This window comes from Cupressus sempervirens, chromosome 4 (assembly GCF_028749045.1).
Source record: "Cupressus sempervirens isolate cs-2001-9-10 chromosome 4, ASM2874904v1, whole genome shotgun sequence".
Taxonomy (NCBI): domain Eukaryota; kingdom Viridiplantae; phylum Streptophyta; class Pinopsida; order Cupressales; family Cupressaceae; genus Cupressus; species Cupressus sempervirens.
Window position 1 is genome coordinate 494,969,903 of NC_143121.1, and position 22,491 is coordinate 494,992,393.

Sequence of the window (22,491 nt, forward strand, 5' to 3'; positions counted from 1 at the left end):
GCTGTCAAATCATAGACTGGGCTATAATTTGTATTTCAATGCACCTTTTGCAAAGAGTCCCTTTGTATTAGGTCAATGGCCTTATCATTAAACTTCAAAGACGTGCCTAACATAAGCATGGAAGAGCCTTTTTATAGATATACAAACAAATTGTATAGGGAATCGTCTCCATGCATTCAAGCTGCAAATCCTTCCTCACGCAAGGGATTTTTGGATTAAAGTAAATATATAAAAGATTATAAGCACAATCATCTGTAATGAAATATACATGATTCGGAAACTTGCCAAGTACTCACACAACTCACGAGTGCTGACTGGATTATTTTGCTCCTAAGGGACTCACCCGCAAACCCATTGCAAGTACAACACAAGTCCATGCCATGGAGTAGCCACAAGTCCCTATGAGTACTTGCAGCTTTTCAGTAAGTCTATGTATTGAAATCACGTGCTAATGTGGCCCACATGCACAAAAATGTACCAAAACTCTATAAAAAAAGGAAAGAGCACTGAAAATGCTGCAAAAACGTATCAAATTGTCAATTTAACCCTGCTCGACCTCACTGTGTCTCACAGCTATATTTGGTCTCTTTTAAGCTCTTCTTGGGGCAATTTAAGGCAACTGAGTAACAAGATTTTAGAAGTTTCATGCATTATTTTCTTTTCTTTCCAAACTTCAACAATATTCTTTTACATTTCTAAATTCTTCCTTACATGTTCTTTCATGTTCCAAATGGATAAAGATTAATATAGATACTCTGCAATTAAAATTTTGTTTTTTGCCTGGTCAAAAAACAAATCCAAAGACACGATTGTATAATAATTAATTTATTTTTTAATAGTTACGTTGCAGTGACTAAAATATGTTTTTCTTATTTTTTTCAATTACAAGGTTTGCATTTGTATACAGTGGCATCAAGAGGTGAAAGCCTAATATTGGCAATGCGGATGCCACTTGGATGTATCCCATGCTAGGACAACTACAGAATCAACGGTTTGCAACTATTGTGTGTTGAAGACAAGTGGAGGCATCAATCTGACCACAACATCAAAATTATGATACAGTCAATCTAAAATCTAAAAATGCAATTAACTGACCCAAATTAATTATGTTCAGCTAACCAGAAATGTTGATAAAAGAAAGAAAATTTCAGTAATTTGCAGCCTTTAAAATTCCAATAACTCACTATTAATGATCAAAGGTTGAATTAGAGTATACTTTTCTTATACAATTCTCCAACTACAGTAACAAAATAACCAAAAAAAAGTCAGTAAATTGTAAGATACAGGCAAATACTTAAATTTTAGGGTTTCATCCTAACCCTTACCCAAGTCATTGCTCTAATACTAATTGTTAATATCCAAACAAATAATAATTGTAATAAGATAATTTAGAAGATAGATCACATAACATTAAAATGCACATGGATCAAGATACCCTAATACCCAATATATGCAAATGCCAATAATAGAATAACCCTCAAGGTAGAAAACAAGAACAACACTCATTATGGAAAGTGCTACTCCGCACCATATCTCCAACAGACCCAAACGCAATATCATGCATGTCACATATCACTACAATGATATTCAACTCCATTGTATAAACCTCCAAATAACATAATGGAGGGCTGAACCACCAAACCCATGTAGTCCTCCCAATTAAAAATAAAATTTGTGACCCAAAGTAAGTGACTTCAATTATATGTACCAAACGTATGGGATCTCCATCCACTTATATACATTATAATATATTATCTTAGGTAAATAGCAAACATCTTGGGGATGGAAACCCTCAAGAGCAGAGCATGCCGGTTGCTAGAAAGTTTGTAAGCTGGAAGTACCCAGAAAGTTGTATTCGATTGGTAGCCTTTGAATGTATAATCTTTTCTGGAGTATTTTGTGTCTATTATCTAAGTTGCTGAAACATGGAACTTTTCTGGGCAAAAGAAATGTATCGGAATCAGATTCTGAAACAAATCTCCTGTGGGTTCACATCTGGGATTTGTGTTTCTAAATGACAAAATGTTTAGTGATTCTAGTTTGATCTTTTAGATATTTTTAAGACCTAGACTGTATGTTAGCAAACTCTGAACTTATCTATATGAGATTCTGACTTGATCTTTCTGATACAGAAACCTAAATCTATATTATAATTATATGTTCCAAAATTTGAAGTTTGAAATGGTTTTGTTTAGCATATGTATTGGTATATGACATTCTAAACTTGTTTCTATTTTATAATTGTGCATATATATATATATATATATATATATATATATATATATATATATATATATATATATATATATAGGTTTGTTTGAGCGTACTAAAAATGAACCCAGCCCCAAAAAAATTTGTCATACCGGCATTTCATACCCACGTACCCATATATGTTAACATTCCCAATTCTGTAACTTAGTCATAACTTGTGCATTTAGTGGAGGCCACTACAATTGTAATGTTCCCAAGTACAGAGGGCTGAGACTGTACTAAAATGAACTGCTTGATGCCTGTACAAGTTGTCTTGGTAGGGGCCGTACGATATGCAAGGCACAATATGACCATACGGAATCCATGCTCTAGCCGTACAGTGGCAAGGTGATAGCAAGGGGATACGGTCAAAATGGCCATACGGTGGAGGTGGAGAGGTGACGGATGGTGGGGGAGTAGCAACCATACGAGATGAGTTAATGAGGCCGTACAGATTAATGGGCAACCATACGGTGAGGAACAGCAAGCCCATACAATATGGAGAATTTCTAGTCGTACGATGTGGTAAAGGGTGTGAAGAGGGATTGACTAGCCGGCCGTACAGATGGGGGTAGAGAGCCGTACGGATGGGTTATGTCATGGAAGATGTGCCGCATGTTGCGGATAGCAAATGGAGTACAAATGGAAGGTGGTTTCAGTGTCTCAAACATAAACTTGTAGTCCCAAATTCATCAGATAAAATCCAAACAATAATGGAGATTGAATGCGAATAATCCTTCAATATTAACATATGCCAAAAGATGGTGCTCCAATTTGCCAGATCCAAGCGAAGTATTACAGGAAACAAAATAGGGTGAGAGTTGAGTCCCACCGAAACCGAACAAGCCAAGTAGGGAAGATCTTTCACTTACGAAATGGCAAACAACAGCGAATCCCAATGGGAATTCGCAGTACCAAGAAATATAATCCAAATCCCATACCTATGACTACCTACAAGCTGTGCTTAAACACTCACCGAATAAAACCTTTTTGAGGGTGTACGAACATAGCCAACGGTAACTAAAATGAAAATAGGTCCAAGATATATTAAATTAATCGGAACCACAAATACAAATATTAGCTTGGGCCCCATATTAATTTATTAGAGTAACTAATTAAAGGTCCTATAATTATATTATTTAAATTCTGGGAATAGTTAATTAATTAATTTAATTTAATTATTCCATAAAAAATTGGGGACATTAGAAATTTTTAATGTTCTTATAATTATTGAGAATAATTATTAAAGGTACTTTTATTATTATTATAAGAATTATGTCCCTTGATCTTTTCCTCCGAGAATGTTATTTTAGGAAAAAAGAAGATTGATTTCAAATTTAGAGGGAGATTGAGATTCAAAAGGAGCCTAACATTTCAATAGATGCAACCTTGAAAGAGAGGGAGCAGATAGAGGAGATGGTTCAGTGATCTGGGATGTATTGATTAAGAGGAAGTAGACCATGTTGAAGATGGATTCTCCAAAAATCAATAAACTATAGCAATCAAGAGGATTGTGATTCCTGAATATTTTTCAGAGCTATATGGGCCTATGTGTGTATATCATGAGGAAGTGACAACTTCCAAATGATTATCACTTGTATTTGCATAAGTTATTGAAAGGTGACGATCTTTCAATAACTTAATCTATTATGATGAATATCTTACGATGTCTATGCAGATCATGATAGATTATGTTGAAGTTTAGCATCAATCAAAGTAATATTGAGCATCTGAATCTGGTTCAATACATTATGCTGTAAATAAAATGATATAATTGTGTATATATATATATACACAATTATATGCATATGTGTGTATATATATATATAGATATACATATAGAAGTGTTACATGTTTATGATTCAGAGCGGGCTTCACTTGTTATTGTCACCGATTCATATCAGATTGTATTCATATTGAAACATCTGTGTTATCACCAATCAAGTATCGGGCTCCATTTCATATTACCATCGATATTTATCAAGTGTTGTATTAAATGATATTATCGGGCATGATTAGTCATCGGCAGATTACTATAATGCATCGGTTGGATTATTGACCAACGGTCATGCCCACGTAGGGTCATGACACTACGTGGCCTTTGGCCACGTAGGGTAATGCCCCTATGGATATGACCCCTCATGTGTTATATATGTTCATATAAATAGTATTGACAAATGAGTGTCAACACACTTAACCATTTTCATCATACATGCCGAGTATACAATAGATGCCAAGCCAAAATTTCAATAGGTGCCGAGTCACAGTTTGTGCCGAGCAGATTACAGTATAGTCTGTGCCGAGCAATACAGGAATTGTTCATGTGCCAAGTAACAGAATCATTCAGATGCCGAGCAACTCATAACAACATATGCCGAGTGATACAGGATACAACAGGTACCGAGCAAACCAGGAAACGTAGTAGATGCCGAACAATCCAAAACCAGTATGTGTCGAGCATCAGTAATACTTCATGTGCCGAGCAACGCAGGATCAACATAAGAGTTTGTACTTGCACAAACTAAGATGTAAACCGTTTTTGTAGCCGACTTATAGAAATTTCGAAGGAGAAAGAGGATAAGGACGAGTCATTTGTATTCTCTATGAAATCTGCATGCAACCAATCAGAAAAATGGCGAAGGCATGCAACCAATGAGAAAAATGCAAAATATGAGCGGGAATTTGAGATTCGATTTGGATCGTAGATCCATATCTAACCCTAAGTCTTTGCATTCTTTATAAGGAGGACGAATGCACCATTGTATGTATGGCATAAAAGTTGCATAAGGGGAGATTATAGTGAAATTTCAGTATAAAGAGAAAAGACTTAGTGAAAGGGATAGCATTTATATCCAGTTGACCATAGCAGAACAAGGGACATATTCAGAGATCAGATCAAGCAAGGATCAAAAGAGAAAGAGCAGATCAAGTGCCTGAACCTAGCAATTCGAGATTGCACTCAATCAGGTCAAAAGTTCTAATACTCTCTCACAATTGTATTAGAGGTTGAAATCCTATGGCGATAGGTTAGCTTAATTGCTAGATAGGAGAGTCTTTGGAGAAGGACAAGAAAATCCTATGTATTAGAAAGGTTTAACAACCTTCATGTAAATCCTTTAACAGGGTGACACTTCATGTAAAGTGTTTGTAAATCCTTTCAACAGGTCACTATTGACACAGTGTAAAGCCTTTAACAGGACAGGCCTTTAATAGGGCAAACCATCAGAAGTGGTTGAAGTCATTGCTGCAGTAATTTTGTGGGTGTCATCCCCACCCAAGTTTTACCTTCTTATTCTTGGAGGGTTTCTGGGTCACCAAAATCTCTTGTGTTATGTGTTGATGCATGTTCTCATTTTATGTTTGTTTACTTGCATGCATGTTAATTTTAGTAATATGTTATTAAGAGTTTGAAAGGAAAACAATTGGTACTTCTGATTCACCCCCCCCCCCCCCCCCCCTCAGAAGTCTTCAAACTTGAATATTCCAACAATTGGTATCAGAGCTCTAGTTCTCATAAGGAGAAGCCTAACAGCTTAGAGAAAAAGGTCAAAAGATGGAAGTCTTCAAACTTGGGAAGATCATTGACAATCAAGTGATTGATGTGCAACTAGCTCTACACAAAGTAGAGGAAGCCAGGGAGGAACTGAGAAAATCTTTGAAAAGAAGAAAGGAGATAGCCATAGCTGAAAATGACATACATTACAAGGAGATTGATACCACACACATATTTGCCAATGGAGATTCCAAGGAATTTGATGCAGCAATAGCAGAATTAATGGAGAAAAGCATAGCAAAAGCTGAAGAAATCAAATTACTCAAGCTTGAACAAGAATCACAAGCCACAATGCTTTGTGAAGTAACTGAAAAAAGAAAAGAGCTATTGAAGACAAGGTCATGGTAGAAGATGACAAGAGAAATCTCATCAATAGACTGAAAGAGAAGACAATTGAATTTGAAAATATTTCAAATATGCAGCTAGACAGCTTGAGCCAGATGATGAATGTTCATCATGAGCTGAACATAAAGGACATTGAGATCTCCACCTTGAAGATGCAGAATGAACAATTGCAAAATGAATTGAAGAGAGAAAAGGAAATAGCAGAAAGCTACAACAAACCCAAAGGCTAGTAATGATACTTTAGGACTTGGCTACATCAGCACTGAACAAGGAGAATCATCTAAGACTGCAGAAGAAAGAATAAACAAAGGTAAGAACACTAAACCCACTTGTCATTTCTGTGGTAAAAAGGGACATACCTCTAATATGTGCAGAAGCAAGAATAGTCATCAGCATGTTAAGCCCACAAATGCAAGTTTTTGTCACAAGTGCAAAAAGCAAGGACATCAAGCATATGAATGTAGAACCAAGACACTAAGATTTGAAGGTCACTGCTACAATTGCAAAAAATATGGACATAGAGCCTTTGAGTGCTGATCAAAGCCTATGTGGACACCTAATCAGCCTGCAAGAAGAACCAATCATGTACATCACTACAATTGGGATTACAACATCAGATATAGCTGTCACTATTGCCAAGAGTATGGACACATTCCTGAAAATTGCATAAGAACACATTTTAAGGGAAATTACAATAGATGGTTAAATCAAACTACTTGTTTTAGTTGCTTGAAGACTAGTCATATCAGCAGGAACTGTCCAACAAAAGTCAAAGCACCCAAGACTAAAGTTAATAAGGGCAAAGAAAAAGTTAATGTGGAACACATCAAGGAAGATATGAAGAAGACATGGCAGAAGAAAGGTGAATGCAGCACATCAAATGGAGAGATCACTCACCCAAGAGGTCAAGTGATCACACCTCATCAAATTAAGCACTAGAAAGGCACATAGGGCTGATACATATAAAGATGTATCAGACATCAGCCCTAAAAAGAACATAGGAACACTACAAAAAAGAAATCTGCATAAATTAAGATGCCAGGATAAAAGTTGGAAGATGATACCGAGCTATCTTTGGTTGCCGAGTAAAACTCTAGTACAGGCCGAGTTAAACAGTCTAGTGGATGCCGAGTAAAGAGATAACAGTAGTTGCCGAGTGAGTGAAATACAGTTGATGCCGAGTTGGAAAATCCTTTGGAAGCCGAGTGTACAGCTGTAAAGCATGAATGCAATAAATGCTAGGTTTCAAACCTAATAAAAGTGAAAATCGTTCATTTTCACGGCATTCAAACAAAGAGCAAAAACTAGTAGAGCTAAGAGGCAATCAAGCAGCTACCTTAGAGTCATTCGCATCAAATACAACAGAGATTCAGCACGAACTCATCAATCTGAAGGTATTTATTAAGTGCCAAGCTACGCAGAGTTTCAATTTTTAATACATTTTAAAGCCCTAGTTTGGTAATATGGCTTCTAGCTCAAGAAACCCTAAGGCTAAGGGAGATAATGAGATTCAACTGGTTAGCAATGAAGTTAAACAGCCCGAATTCAAACTAATCCTCGAAGTAGCCTGTAAAAATGACCCGGCTGGCGCACTATCTGTCATTCCACCCAAAGTCGTCATGGTTCAAGACGTAAGGAAATGCTACAATTGTAAAATCGGTGCCATAGGTGACCTAGAAATCTTCAATGCCTATGATAAGTTATGTGAGAATAAGATATTGAAGGAGGAGTTTTCAATCGTTGAGAAGAAGGGTTTAACTAAAACCCTAGTTTTTCCCATAGTGTTTAAAACAGAATGGATTCGCATTGTTCTGAGCCAAATTCATGATGGATGTCTGTGGCTAGAGTCAGGACCGGTTAAGATTACTAAGAGGATTGTGCACAGGGTTACTGGTCTTCCAACCCTAGACGACCAAAAACATTGAGAAGTGATAGAAAGGAGGTAATTGAGAAGAACACAGGCGCAAAATGGAACAATAGGGGAATGACTATTGATAATGTGAATGACCCCTTACTTGACTTTGTTGTGAGGTTAATTTCACATAAATTTTATCAATCCAGCAGACTAAACAGCATTCCCTGCATAGCTGTTGATGTGGCATACAAGTTGGTAAAGAAAGATCACACCTATGATCTGGTTGAACTCATGTTGCAACAAATCAATGAGAACTTAGGAGCCATAAGGAGATCAAAAGGTGCACAGTGTAAATTTGGCTCAATTCTCATGTGCATATTTTTTTATGTGATGGAAGAATTCCCTTCAATTGGGAAGGTAAACTGGAATTCTAACAAGACAGCAGTCACTCAAATTAATGAGTTCATTGATCAAATGGGAGACAATTTTGAAGCCCAGATGACTAGCTATTTTGAAGACTTTAGGAAGTCTATGAAGCAAAGGATGAGGATACCAATCTCACTAGTTGAGAAACATGCCAATGACATATGCTTCTTGGTTGATATTGACTTCATATACATTCAAGCTACAATACCAAGGGTAAAATGGCTAAGACCATTAGGATATGAACTGGATATTGATGAAGCCTCAGCAGCAATCACAGCGTTGTTAGCTGAAGAAATTGATAAAGAAGCTCCTCACTTTCGAACTTATGATGTTGTTAAGTCTAAAATTGAGACAAAACTAAAAACTGCTTCAGTTATTAGGAAGAAGGACAAAATGGTGAGGAAAATAAAGAAGACATTTGGAGCAAATATTGAAGGTGAAGCAGAAGAAGTGGAAGGAGTGGAAGGAGACAGTGAAGAAGAAGAAGAAGAGCAAGAGCAAGAGACAGAAAAGATGACACAAGGGCAAGAAGAAGACAAAGAGGAAGGTGTCGAGGAAGCACCTAAACCTGTCGAGCAGAAGAAGAGAAAGGCAAAAACATAGCCTGCAACTCAGTCAAAGCCCAAGAAGGTAACAAAATCAGCCCCAACCAAGCTACCTCCAACTAAGCCAACAGCAACAAGGGTCACAACAAGAGCATCAACTCAAAAGGCCAAAGAGGCAGAAAAAAAAAAGAAGAAAGCCCCTATGGACATGACCCCTCATGTGTTATATATGTTCAAATAAATAGTATTGACAAATGAGTGTCAACACACTTAACCATTTTCATCATACATGCCGAGTATACAATAGATGCCGAGCCAAAATTTCAATAGGTGTCGAGGCACAGTTAGTGCCGAGCAGATTACAGTATAGTCTGTGCCGAACAATACAGGAATTGTTCATGTGCCGAGTAACAGAATCATTCGGATGCCGAGCAACTCAGAACAACATATGCCGAGTGATACAGGATACAACAGGTACCGAGCAAACCAGGAAACGTAGTAGATGCCGAACAATCCAAAACCAATATGTGTCGAGCATCAGTATTACTTTATGTGCCGAGCAACGCAAGATCAGCATAAGAGTTTGTACTTGCACAAACTAAGATGTAAACCGTTTTTGTAGCCGACTTAGAGAAATTTCGAAGGAAAAAGAGAATAAAGATGAGTAATTTGTATTCCCTATGATATCTGCATACAACCAATCAGAAAAATGGTGAAGGCATGCAACCAATGAGAAAAATGCAAAATATGAGCGGGAATTTGAGATTCAATTTGGATCGTAGATCCATACCTAACCCTAACTCTTCGCATGCTTTATAAGGAGGACGAATGCACTATTGTATGTATGGAATTAAAGTTGCATAAGGGGAGATTATAGTGAAATTTCAGTATAAAGAGAAAAGACTTAGTGAAAGGGATAGCATTTATATCCAATTGACCATAGCAGAACAGGGGACATATTCAAAGATCAGAGCAAGCAAGGATCAAAAGAGAAAGAGCAAATCAAGTGCCTGAACCCAGCAATTCGAGATTGCACTCAAACAGGTCAAAAGTTCTAATACTCTCTCACAATTGTATTAGAGGTTGAAATCCTATGGTGATAGGTTAGCTTAACAGCTAGATAGGAGAGTCTTTGGAGAAGGACAAGAAAATCCTATGTATTAGAAAGGTTTAACAACCTTGATGTAAATCCTTTAACAGGGTGACACTTCATGTAAAGTGTTTGTAAATCCTTTCAATAGGTCACTATTGACACAATGTAAAGCCTTTAACAAGGCAAACCATCAGAAGTGGTTGAAGTCATTGCTGCAATAATTTTGTGGATGTCATTCCCACCCCAGTTTTACCTTCTTATTTCTGGAGGGTTTCTGGGTCACCAAAATCTCTTGTGTTATGTGTTGATGCATGTTCTCATTTTATGTTTGTTTACTTGCATGCATGTTAATTTCAGTAATATGTTATTAAGAGTTTGAAAGGATAACAATTGGTACTTCTAATTCACCCCCACCCCCGCCCCCCCCCCCCCCCCCCCCCTCTCAGAAGTAGTCTTCCCATTTGAATATTCCAACAATATATATTCACTCATCGATGGGACAAAGCAATATCAATAACAGTCATACTTACAGTCCCAGGATCAACAGTCATATATATTGCAGATTATCAAATACCACTTAATCAGTACTTGACATTCAATATAAAGATTATTGGAGCATTGAAGACCAACCAAAGTTGTAGACCTGCTGCACGCAAACAAGTTCAAGTGAGTATAAGTTTGAGATATAAACAATCTGAGAATTATATTATTTCTATCAGAGATCCTATCCATTAACATGGTATCAAAGCCATCCTGATAGGAAAATCTATTATTCAAATTTACCAATATACAAAATTTTATCCTCAAATTCAAAATGGTTAATCACGTAAGATTAGAGGATAGATTTGAGGGAGCATCAAACTTTTCATCATGGAAAATTCGAGTCATGATAGTACTAAGAGAAATGGAATTAGAAGAGTACATAGAATCAAACAAATCTATTCCTAAAAATGAACCAGATAAAACAACATGGAAAAGACACAACAATAAGACCATGAAAATTATTATAGACTCGGTGAAGGATCATATTCTTCCCTCTCTATCGAGTCTAAAAACAGCTTTTGAGATGTTCTCCATTATAAAGAATACTTTTGAAATTAATAACACAAGCAGATTGCTAAAATTATGGCAAGATCTACTATACATCAAGATGAATAATGGAGAAACTATTACGTCCTATTTCCTAAGTATCTCAGAAGTAAAAGATCAACTTCTGAACATTGGAAATGAAGTGGATGACAAAGAACTTAGCATTATAGCCTTAAAAGGACTACCACTGTCTTGGTTGACATTTATACATAGACTAAGTTCTCAACCAAATCTTCCTAAGTTTGAACTACTCAAAAACGAATGCACTCAAGAAGAGTCGAGATTAATTACAAGAGGAATCATTTCAAATCAAGAGGGAGAATTTCAAGCTCGTCAAGCCAATACTAACAAGTGACGCAAGCGTCATAGTTCCTGCCATTTGAATTTTTAGTTTAAACAAAATAGAAGAAGCAATGTTCCCATCGAAACATTGATAATTACTTGCTATGGTTTGAACAGTGTAAAATAGCTTATTTGCATTAGATAGAAAATCTAGCTCGAGATAAGATGGTGCCCTAGTATATTAGCACCAAATTCAAGTTTTTATAATGTTCTTAAATAAACTTTAATAAATAAATAATTATGAATAAAATAAAATCTCATATATTTATATTAAATTATTGTGATTAAATATTTATATAAGTATTCTAGTTCACAATCAATAATTGAAAAAGTAAAATAGAAAATTGAACATAATAATATAAAATACTAAAAATAAAATAAAAACTATATTGAAAAATATTAAGATTTAAGTTTTATTTCTTATATAAAGAAAATAGTCAACATGTCATGTCATTGATATAATTACTTTATGTTTAAAATAGTTGTAAAAATGATTTTCTATGGTAAAATAAGATTTGCAAAGATGACATAAGCTATCATTAATGCAAAGATGACATAAGCTATAATTAATGTATGAAAAGTAGAGTGTACAAAATATGCTAATTTTCTATGAAGAAAATTAATTTTACTCCCTACTATTTTTGCTCTAAGCCAATCAAAGAAGAGATAAATTATTTTGTTTAAATCATTTAAATAGATGGAAAATTTCAAACTATAGTTGATAGACATGTATGTTAAAAATTCTTGACTCTAATTGGCTTGTTAAAAAGTTACTAGCAACTAATATGACATCTAATGGATGCAATAGTATCCTGCCATGGCAGGAACTAATAATAAGGGGAAAAGTAAGGGAATTCATCAAGACAACAAGGAATTCAACAAATCATATAGGAAAGAGAGATTGGACCAAAGTACAATGCTTCAAATGTGACAAATTTGGTCACACTCATAACTTCTGTCTAGAACAGGAGAAAATTCAAGCAGCCCTAGCAAAAGTTAAGTATGAAAAGGATGAAAATCTTGCATTTTAAGTTTGAACAAAGAGATAAAGTGGAACGAAAATCCCATAGTGAGGAATCAGAGGGAGAGTGATACATTTCCAAAGTTCGAATACATAAGTGACATATGCAATGTTGTACTCAGATAAATCAGTTATCTATAAATTCAGTTTTGAATCAGAGATATGGTATATCAAGATTGATGAGCAAACAACAGATATTCTTACTAAACCTCTTGCCAATGTTAAATTGGAATCTTTCAGAGGTAAACTTGATATGATCAAATTGTAATTTTTGAATATTGAACTTAAGTTTCAATTTATATTTGTGTTTATGCTTCTAAGTTGAATAGTTGCATCAGATATGTAATGAAAGATGACGATCTTTCAGAGACATACATATTTAGAAGGTAATCTTTGTAAGGTGACGATCTTACAAATGATAGGCCTGTTATTATGACAGTTTGTTCCGGACATGCCAGAAGTCATGAATAACAAATTCATTATGATTACTCTAGATATTGTTTCGGACAATTAAAGATCATAATATATGCTATGATAGTGTTCATAGCTTGGTGATTTAAATTATTTGATGAGTCTCTATTTTTAGAGTGGGAGTCTCAAATAATGTGTTGTGTGTAGATATTATAATATCTGATTTCATTATTACTTATCCCTTGCTAAAGAGGGAGTGTTGAAATTTAGCATCAATCAAAGTAATATTGAGCATCTAAATACACACACACACACACACACAATTATATGCATATGTATATATATATATATAGCTATACATATATAAGTGTTACATGTTTATGATTCAAATCGCGCTTCACTTATTACTGTCACCGATTCATATCGGGTTGTATTGATATTGAATCTGTGTTATCACTGATCAGGTATCGGGGGCTCCATTTCATATTACCATCAATATATATCAAGTGTTGTATTAAATGATATTATCGAGCATGATTAGTTATTGGCAGATTACTATTATGCACCGGTTGGATTATTGACCAACGGTCATGCCCCTACGGGGACATGACCCCTCATGTGTTATACATATTCACTCATCGATGGGACAAAGCAACATCAATAACAGTCATACTTGCAGTCCCAAGATCAACAATCATATATATTGCAGATTATCAAACACCACTTAATCAGTACTTGACATTCAAATATAAAGATTATTGGAGCATTGAAGACCAACCAAAGTTGCAGACCTATTGCACACAAACAAGTTCAAGCAAGTACAAGTCTGAAATATAAAAAGTCTGAGAATTATATTATTTCTATCAAAGATCCTATGCATTAACAGATGATACTTTGCATGGTGGATGTTCATATGGTAGGCATTAAGAGAATGCACGTGCACATACCTCATGAACATTTTGAGTACATGGTGAATGTTATGCAAATTGATGTTCAGGAGGCCATTACATGGAGTATTTGATAAATATCTTGCAACTCAACATTCAAGAGGCCATTGCTCAAAGAGTAAGTGGTGAATGTCAAATGAGTTGACATTTAGGAGGCCATTACTTCCAATATCTTTATATTACATTGAGGTAATATATGGTCATATGTTTATCCTCCCTAGCTAAGAGGGAGTGTTGATGTTTGGTAGCTTCAGTTGGATAAACTATGAGATTAAGTGCAGAAGTGTGCTTTTATATATATATATATATATATATATATATAAACACACACGCACACACATATATTAAATATATGAGATATTCTATAATTAAAAAATCATTTGTTATTATATTTATTAGATCATAATGGAAAGACATGTCTCTCCATATCTCACCCTTAATATAAATAAGAGTGATATCACTGCCATTGGAAAACATATACCAAAAACATGGCAATGCAATTACACTTGCAACGATCCTGGTACTCCAACAATACATAATTAAAGTGAACAAACTATGGGGCATTCCTGATGATGCTGCAGTCCCAGCACCTAAGTCTTTGGCTGCTAGGCAACAAGTACAAAACATACAACAGTTACAAGGGCAGTGAGATACATCTAGACATATCTTGCATCACAAAGTACGGACTATGTCACCTACACCATCCTTTTCTTCACTTACACAGTCCAGCAGGGAATAGCAACAAGGGGAAACGGAAAGCAAGTGCAAGTCCTAGTAGTAGTAACCCTATTGCTCAGTTATTTAAAATGCACACAAGGGAGCGGTTAGATGACATCGATGGTAATTTCTTCTTTGCCAATGGCATCCCAACACATGTGGCTCAATCTCCTTATTTTGTGAGAATGATGTCCATGGCAGCAAAACAGGGAGGGCAATCATATTTGCCACCAGGTGACCACAAGTCGAGGACCACAATGTTGGATAGGGCCTATGACAAGGTTGGGATCTTGATGGAGTCAATGAAGGCATGTTGGATGGAGTCGGGTTGCAACACTATCATGGATGGGTGGACGGACATTAGTCATCGTCCACTCATCAACATTATGGTCACATGCACCAAGGGCTCATACTTTTTGAGGGCAGTTGATTGTTCAGGGAATCATAAAGATGCTGATTTTTAGTTTCATGTGCTTAAGGATGCCATTGACGAGGTTAGGCCACAACATGTGGTCCAAGTTGTGAGATACAGCACGTGTGCAAAGCTGTAGGGAGGCTCATTGAGGCAGCCTATAGGCATATTTGGTTGACTCCATGTTTTGTGAATGCCATGAACAATGCACTCAAAAGACATGGGGAAAATTGATTGGATTAGACCGGTGGTTAATGATGGGAGAGAGGTGCATATGTTTATCTACAATCACCATATTATATTCTCTTGGAGAGAATGATTAAGTTGCAAGAGCCATTGCAACCCATGGTTATGACACAAGAATGGAATCGATGGCCTGAGTCCAAAACAAAGTAGGGGAAGAGGGTGAAGGAGACAATGAAGAGCGATCAGTTTCGGAGTGATGCAAAATACACAGTCACCATCACTACTCCAATGTTCCAAGTGATTAGATATGGAGATGAAGATTCACCTAGCCTTTGAGAGGTTTGTGAGTGCATTGATTCCATGTTTGGGAAAATGAGGGTTGTTGTGTGTCAGAGAGACCCCACTCTAGCATTCTATAAAAAGCACATTCAGCCTATCATTCACAGCAGGTGGGATAAGCTAAACACTCCTTTGCACATGGTTGCCTATGCATTAAACCCGAAGTGGTACATGCCTAGGCCTAGTAGAGTCACACCACTTCAAGATGATAAGGTACATCATCCTAGGCCTAGTAGAGTCACACCAATGCATTAAACCCGAAGTGGTACATGCCTAGGCCTAGTAGAGTCCCACCAATTCAGGATGATGAGGAGAAGAATGGGTTCTTTTAATGCATTGTCAGGATGTATGATATTGAGACTGCTAGTGAGATTCGCACCAAGTGGTCGGAATTTGTCAGTCTTACAAGTAATCCTTAATTCTTGATTCAGTGTTCTAAGTTCTTTATAATTATAAGCTCTTTTAATTATTACTTCTAACTTATTTTAATATTATGTTGTAAACTTGTAACTTGTAGGATACTAGGATATTGCAAAGGTGGATCTCAAAACTATGACACAGAAGAATCCCATTTTGTGGTGGAAATGTCATGGATCACAGAGGTCGAAGATCACCTCACTAGCCATCTTATTGCTTTCTCGAGTTTGTAGTTCCGCCCCTTTATAATCTTAACTTTAAGGGTTTTATTTTACTAATTTATGATTTATCATTTGTCACAAATTGTATGAGCGTTTGTTTGTAAGTTGTAACTTTCAACCTTGTTATCTTTCATTTCTAGCTCCTCAACTACAAAGAGGAACTAGTCCATCTATAGCTTCGTCCACTTTGTTAAGAGGAACAAACTTACCTCTAAGAGAGAGGAGAAGTTTGTTGCTATACATGGTTTCTTGCAGCTCAAAGATCACAAGACACACGAGTACAAGGAGAGCCTAGCAACACAATGGGATGTAAAGTCAACAAATATCTGGCTCAGATTGACGAGGATGACAATGCAGCAGAAGCCGATGTAGGGCTAGTTGGTGTTCCTTTGGAGGATCAGGTTCTTACCCATGAGGAGTCTAGTAGTTCTAGTGATGAGGACTTCAGTATAGGGGATGATTATAGAGCTCTCACCCTTACATTCTCATTATTGACATTTTGTTGATTGTACTCACTTTGATATGGCCATGATACATTATTTCATTTCACTGCTTCATGCTACTCTACTCAGTGTCATCGTGAGCATCTTTATGATATATCATATCTGAACAATGAATTTTGAATCTTTCACCTTTATCATTTGATAGTCAATGGTTTATTACATGGTACTATGTATGATTTATATTTTTTATTTATCATTATCATTATTATGTTTAGAAGTTGTACCATGAGTATGTTACTAAGTTTGATGGTCATTGGTAATGGTTAAGAAGTTTCAAGTTTCAAGTTTGAACTTATGGTTCGTGAATCGTACTTCAATTTTCTATATTCGACAATATTTGGTATGTTATATTGAAGTATCATTTCATAATTAGCATTTCTAGTTATATATATATACTATGCAACCTCCCCCACACACACACACCCGCCGCTACACCCCCATCGTCCCCAAATTGAGGCCCTTCTTTTTCCCACACCCGAAACTCGTCCCGACGTCCCCCCGCACCAGTGTAACACATCCTTAGAAGTCCTTGCAATTTATATCCTACCCTATCCTATCCCTCCTTGCAATTTATATCCTTAGAAGTCCTATTTCAATGATTATTATATGCCAAGTGTAGAAAACCTTTTAAAATACCTTGAAAAAACATGTTTTTTGATGAGGATTCAGCCAACAATCACAAAAGGAATTTGAACCCCCTAATTGCAAAAATTGTTACGAATGACAAAATGGGCAAAGGATTTGTTGATTTCGGTAACTATCTGCATCAAAGGAATGAACAATTGACCTCTTCAAAGCAATCCTCAGTAGATGAAAATCGTTATAATGGCATTGGGTATTTTCAGTCAGGAAGTTGAGATAATTCCATGGTTGAATTGGGATCAGAAGCAGCCCAAAAATGTGACTTTTGTTTGAACTGGATTAAAAGCTCAGTCTCCTCAAGGACAACCAAAAGGATGGATTGCCCAAGACCATGCTCTTGCCACTAACAAGAATTTGTAAAACAGTCAAGTTTTTATTATTTTTCTTTTAGTTATTTTATTTTCCTTACTCCATGCTATACTGGAAGTGGATAGGATAGTTGATTCTAGTCTTTTACACTGATAAACCTTTAAAGATTACTTGGACCTTAAAATTTGCACAAATGAAACTCATACATAGTTTTGATAACACTGGATGAAACTGTTAAGGAGATATTTTGATGGTGGCATCAGTAGCTTTATTAATCCTGCCCCAGTCTGGAATTAAGTGTACCTCAAGTCCCAATAAAGATCCTTGGCAGGTTAATTTTCTAGAATGTTCCCTAAAGTTCAAGGGTCAGAGACCTATTTAATGGTTATGAGCCTATTTTATAGACAGTAGACCAAATCAAACCAGAGCATTCTAACATCAGTAACTTTAGATTGTGGCATAATGCTGAAACACCCGCATTTAGCTTTTCCCTAAATACTAAGTGTGAATAACATCACAATAAAAATAATGACCATCTACCTACAGCAAATCACCTGTTGTACATGCAACACAGAAACAACTCCACAGCAAATCTACAACTTGACATGTCCACAACACTATTGTCAATTTACCAAGATGCTATAAATGAAAGTAAAAATCCAATTTTAACGAAAACGACTAAAGCAACTTTCGGTGCAAATTTCAATGTGCGTGAGACTGGCTTGAACTTCCTGAACAATGCAAAGAACAGCCTGATTGACAACTTTCATTCCATCAAGTGGCTTTTTCAGGAAATTGAGGCTCTAAAGGACAGGAGCAACCAGCCCAACAACCAGGATTCTGACAAGAACCAGGAAGCTAGAGGAAGCAAGGACCAGGTGGGTAGCCAGGAGAAAGACAGAGGCCAGGTCTCCAGAGACCATCAGGATGATAGATTCACCCAGCTTGAGCAGAAGGTCCAAAGGCTGGATTCTGTCCACCAGATAATCACCAAACAAATAGTGGACACCCTTCACACCTTGAATGAGAATATTGTCAATCTAGAGGACTATCTGACTACAACTGGCCTTGAAAGGGATGCGGAGCAAAACACAGAGCAAGGATTCAACCGGGATGAATTTTAGAAAGAGGCCAGTGACCAGGTGAATCAGGGGAACCAGATGAACACTCCTACCAGGATTCAGGAGGGCGCAACCAGTCAGAAGGACAATGATGCTGTAGAAACCCTACAGGCCATGGACACGGATGGCCACTAGCCTGTTCGCCTGGCTTTTCTTTTCTGACTCTGACTTTTGTACTTTGGCTTCGGGCTTTCTTTTGTCTCCGGCCTTTTGTGGCAGTTTTTTGTTTGTTTAGTCTGTTTCATCTCGCTCTTTTCGCTGTAAAACTTTGGGTTTCAGGATCCTTGTAAAACCTATTTTACCTAATCAAAAACTTTCGGTGCAAATTTTTGGTCATACTATGTATCAAGGTCACTAAATACAGCCTTGCAGCACAATTTTTCATTTTTTATCATTTTGCCAATTTGCCGCAGACAAATGAGAAAAAATACGAGGACTTACTTGGCCAGTTTACATTTTTTTCCTAGTTTTAAACCTTCAGGTTTTTTTCAGGCACAATGTTTAGAAAAGTTTTTTAAATGCCTGAGAAATTCTTAAAAACAATTAAAAGCAGCTTAAAAAATTTAGCTAGGGATGGTGTTGAGCATTCACTACTTTATTAGTGAGCCAACTTTTTGTTTTAATTTGAACCTTCTAAGCAATATAAATTTAGCTAGGGATGGTGTTGAGCATTCACTACTTTATTAGTGAGCCAACTTTTTGTTTTAATTTTAGTCACGACGACTTAGCCGAAAACTACTTCTGGTGTAGGTATTTGCTTATAAAACATGTTGTAAGGGCTAGGTTTGATCGTTAGTGATTTTGCATCAACAAATTGTAATCAACTAAGAGATGCCAATATCCTATGAACATTGTATCCATAAAAATTAAAATCAGGTATTTGCAATACCATCTGACCTGTATTTTTGCATCATGAGTAGCAACTAGAATTTCACTCCGACCGTCACCATTCAGATCGGTTATCAACGGTGAAGGGAGGCGGTCAGCCTCGTTCTTGAATGGATATTCCTCAGTAAGATGAAACCATGCTTCTCTGAATGAAAAGTCCCCTTCGTTCTATCAAGAAAACACAAGTCAACTAACTACGCTGTTTTTACAAACGGGCGTGAACAATTTATCTTGTGAAGCTCGCAATATTGCAGTAGCAAATCCATGAAGCATTCCACATGTTTTTCAATTTTCAATTTACGTCTAAACAAAAATATGTACTACTACCAAAAAAAATCCATCCTGAAATAGAAACATTGTTTCTCTACAACTTAAAGTACCTGCAAACAGAAAAATATGGCGATTGCCGCCAACATGAGGATGCCTAGATCTCTTTTCCTCATCGCACTCCCCGCTGAAAGCTATGGAATGCAACACGACCTCTCCTTTCTCTCTGCTCTCCCTCAACGACAATTTTAACTCATTTATGACAATATCCCGACGAATATATCGAAGAGCTATAGTTCTGCGAAATTGTGAATTTTGCATTCACGTTCAGCAAACCGACCCACGAACCCACGAATATTTTCCTTATCGAGTAGGGGTGTGATGAAAATGGAGTAGGGATTTTAATGATATATGAGGACCATGGGATCATAATTTTAAGCTAAGATCAAATCTAAATTCTTTTTTAATTCTTTTTTATTTATGTGAGTCTTGACAAATTTGTCGGTTAGTTTATTTGTATGTTTTCAGTTTATTTGTTTGTTTTCAGTTTTCAAACTCTTTTAATATTAAGTATGGATTTCATCATTTGTTGTGCACTCTATAACAAAATGTCATTCAGTCTTTGATCACACACATGTCACTTATCACTCTTTTTGGAGACGAAATGACATTGCAAAAAGATATTTTATTTTTAATGAATATTAATTTCTAGTAATATTTAATTAAGTTTAAAATGTACTATTAAGAAAAAAGAGGATGGCATAGAGTCACTCTATGGAAGTCATGTGAGCGACACTTGAAAAGCCATCTTAAAACATAAATGTAGGCAAAATCTATAAATAGTAACAAGAAAACAAATCGTTAAGAAACTAAAGCAATGCCTACAGAAGTTGGAGGATTGTGAACTCCTTCTTTCCCCATACATCAACGAGGTTGAGACAAGGTCTAAAAGGGACAATTTTTCCACTATGTTTTCTTAGTTTTCACTCTCCTTTTTGCTTAGAGAAATTGTTGTATTTAAACTTTTTTAAAGTCGTTTCAAATAGATCATTTTCTTAGTTTTGGGCCCATTTTGATAGAATTTCTTAACTTTATTACATAGCAATATATGGTATATTCTTGTATTAATTTAGCTCTTTACCTATCATATTTATTCATATTTCTCACCTTTGGAGCATTTATATACATTCAACCTTATAGTAGCCCCTCTTTTGACATGTTTCCACTCATCAACCTTATTATCAATGTAACTTTATGTGCATTATGTTGCAAATATGAGTCAGTGTTGTCATTAATGTCAATCTAATGTGAGTTGAGGTCTGAAAATATGGTTCAAGCGAGTACTTATTGTTTCTAGAATGTTATTGTACCAAGATTGTGTATTATGTTGTCACTGATGTCAAACTTGCTTGGTTGATGTCAAACTAGACGATGTTGGGAGGTTGGTGCCTCCATCTCCTCTGGGTTGGTGCCTCTATACAGCATAGACTAATAGATTTGTGACATGTGCTTAAACGCCTCCCATGGATCCTTATCTCTAGCTAATGTAACGTTCATTGACAGCTCGAGCTTTTGGTGTAATGGCAACAGTAATTTCAACAAGTGGTATCAGAGCGTTGGGTTACGGGTTCAAATCCCTTGAGTCATGCTAAGGGGGGATTGTTGGGAGGGCAATGCCTCCATCTCCTCTAGGTTGGTGCCTCTGTCCAGCATAGACCAACGGATTTGTGACATGTGCTTAACCGCCTCCTGTGGATCCTTATATCTGGTTGATGTAACGTTCATTGACAGCTTGAGCTTTTAGTGTAATGGCAGCAACGATTCCAACATACGAGAGATGTGATTGTTGCATATGCCAGAATGATGAAGTGATATCAAATGTTTGAATCAAATTTTGGTCAAGTATGACTCTTCTAATGAACAATATGGCATACGAGATTATTCTACTTTGGTTTACATTGTAACATTTTTGTTTGTAGCTATAACATGTTGCTTGTAGATGTATATAGAAGGCATGTTTCAAGTTTCAAGTGCTAGAACTCTCTGCAAGAGAAATAGTGAAGCTTTGAGTGTTAGTGTGTAAGAGATAGGGTATATGTTGTAAGAATACTTTGCATTCCTTTTCCTTTGAAACTTTTGTGTAACAGTTCTTAGATGTGTTTTATTGATGTTAGGACATGTTGTGTTATGCATCACAATGTTTTGGAGGTCTACATGTTGATTTGAGTTTATTTAATTAGTTTTATTTATCAATTATATACTTTAGAACCAACCTAAGAAATTTATATCGTGACATAGTATATGGTGATAAGGTGAAGTTTGTGAGTGATTGGATTATGTATCTATATGTTTTAAAGACTTACACATTTTGTTTTTTTTTGCAAAGCATTAGAGATAGAGTTATATAGTTTGTATACTATATATTTTGTCTAAGTAGGCTTATGTATTGATGTAATTAAGTAAAGAAAAATATATGTGATTAGGTCATTTTGTGGATGATATGATTGAGATGATTATGAGTGTGTGGTATAAAGTGTAAGTGCAAAGTTTCACAAATGTAGATGATCAAAAATGAAGTTTATAATGTATAAA

The 22,491-nt window shown here is 36.1% G+C and overlaps 1 protein-coding gene across 2 annotated transcripts in view; it reads right to left on the reverse strand.

Annotated features, from left to right (window-relative positions):
- LOC149562103 (FG-GAP repeat-containing protein) overlaps window positions 1-20,282 on the reverse strand; it is a 113,206-nt gene extending 92,924 nt beyond the window's left edge. The window contains exons 1-2 of one of the 2 annotated variants that reach the window (XM_089825647.1): window positions 20,013-20,282; window positions 19,642-19,800 (exon numbers count right to left, since the gene is read on the reverse strand). In XM_089825647.1, coding sequence (XP_089681773.1) covers window positions 19,642-19,800; window positions 20,013-20,075 — 222 coding nt within the window. In that variant the 5' untranslated portion in view covers window positions 20,076-20,282. The remainder of the gene's footprint in view (window positions 1-19,641; window positions 19,801-20,012) is intronic. The other variant, XM_089825648.1, reaches the window with a different exon arrangement.
- Between the last annotated feature and the right edge of the window lie 2,209 nt (window positions 20,283-22,491).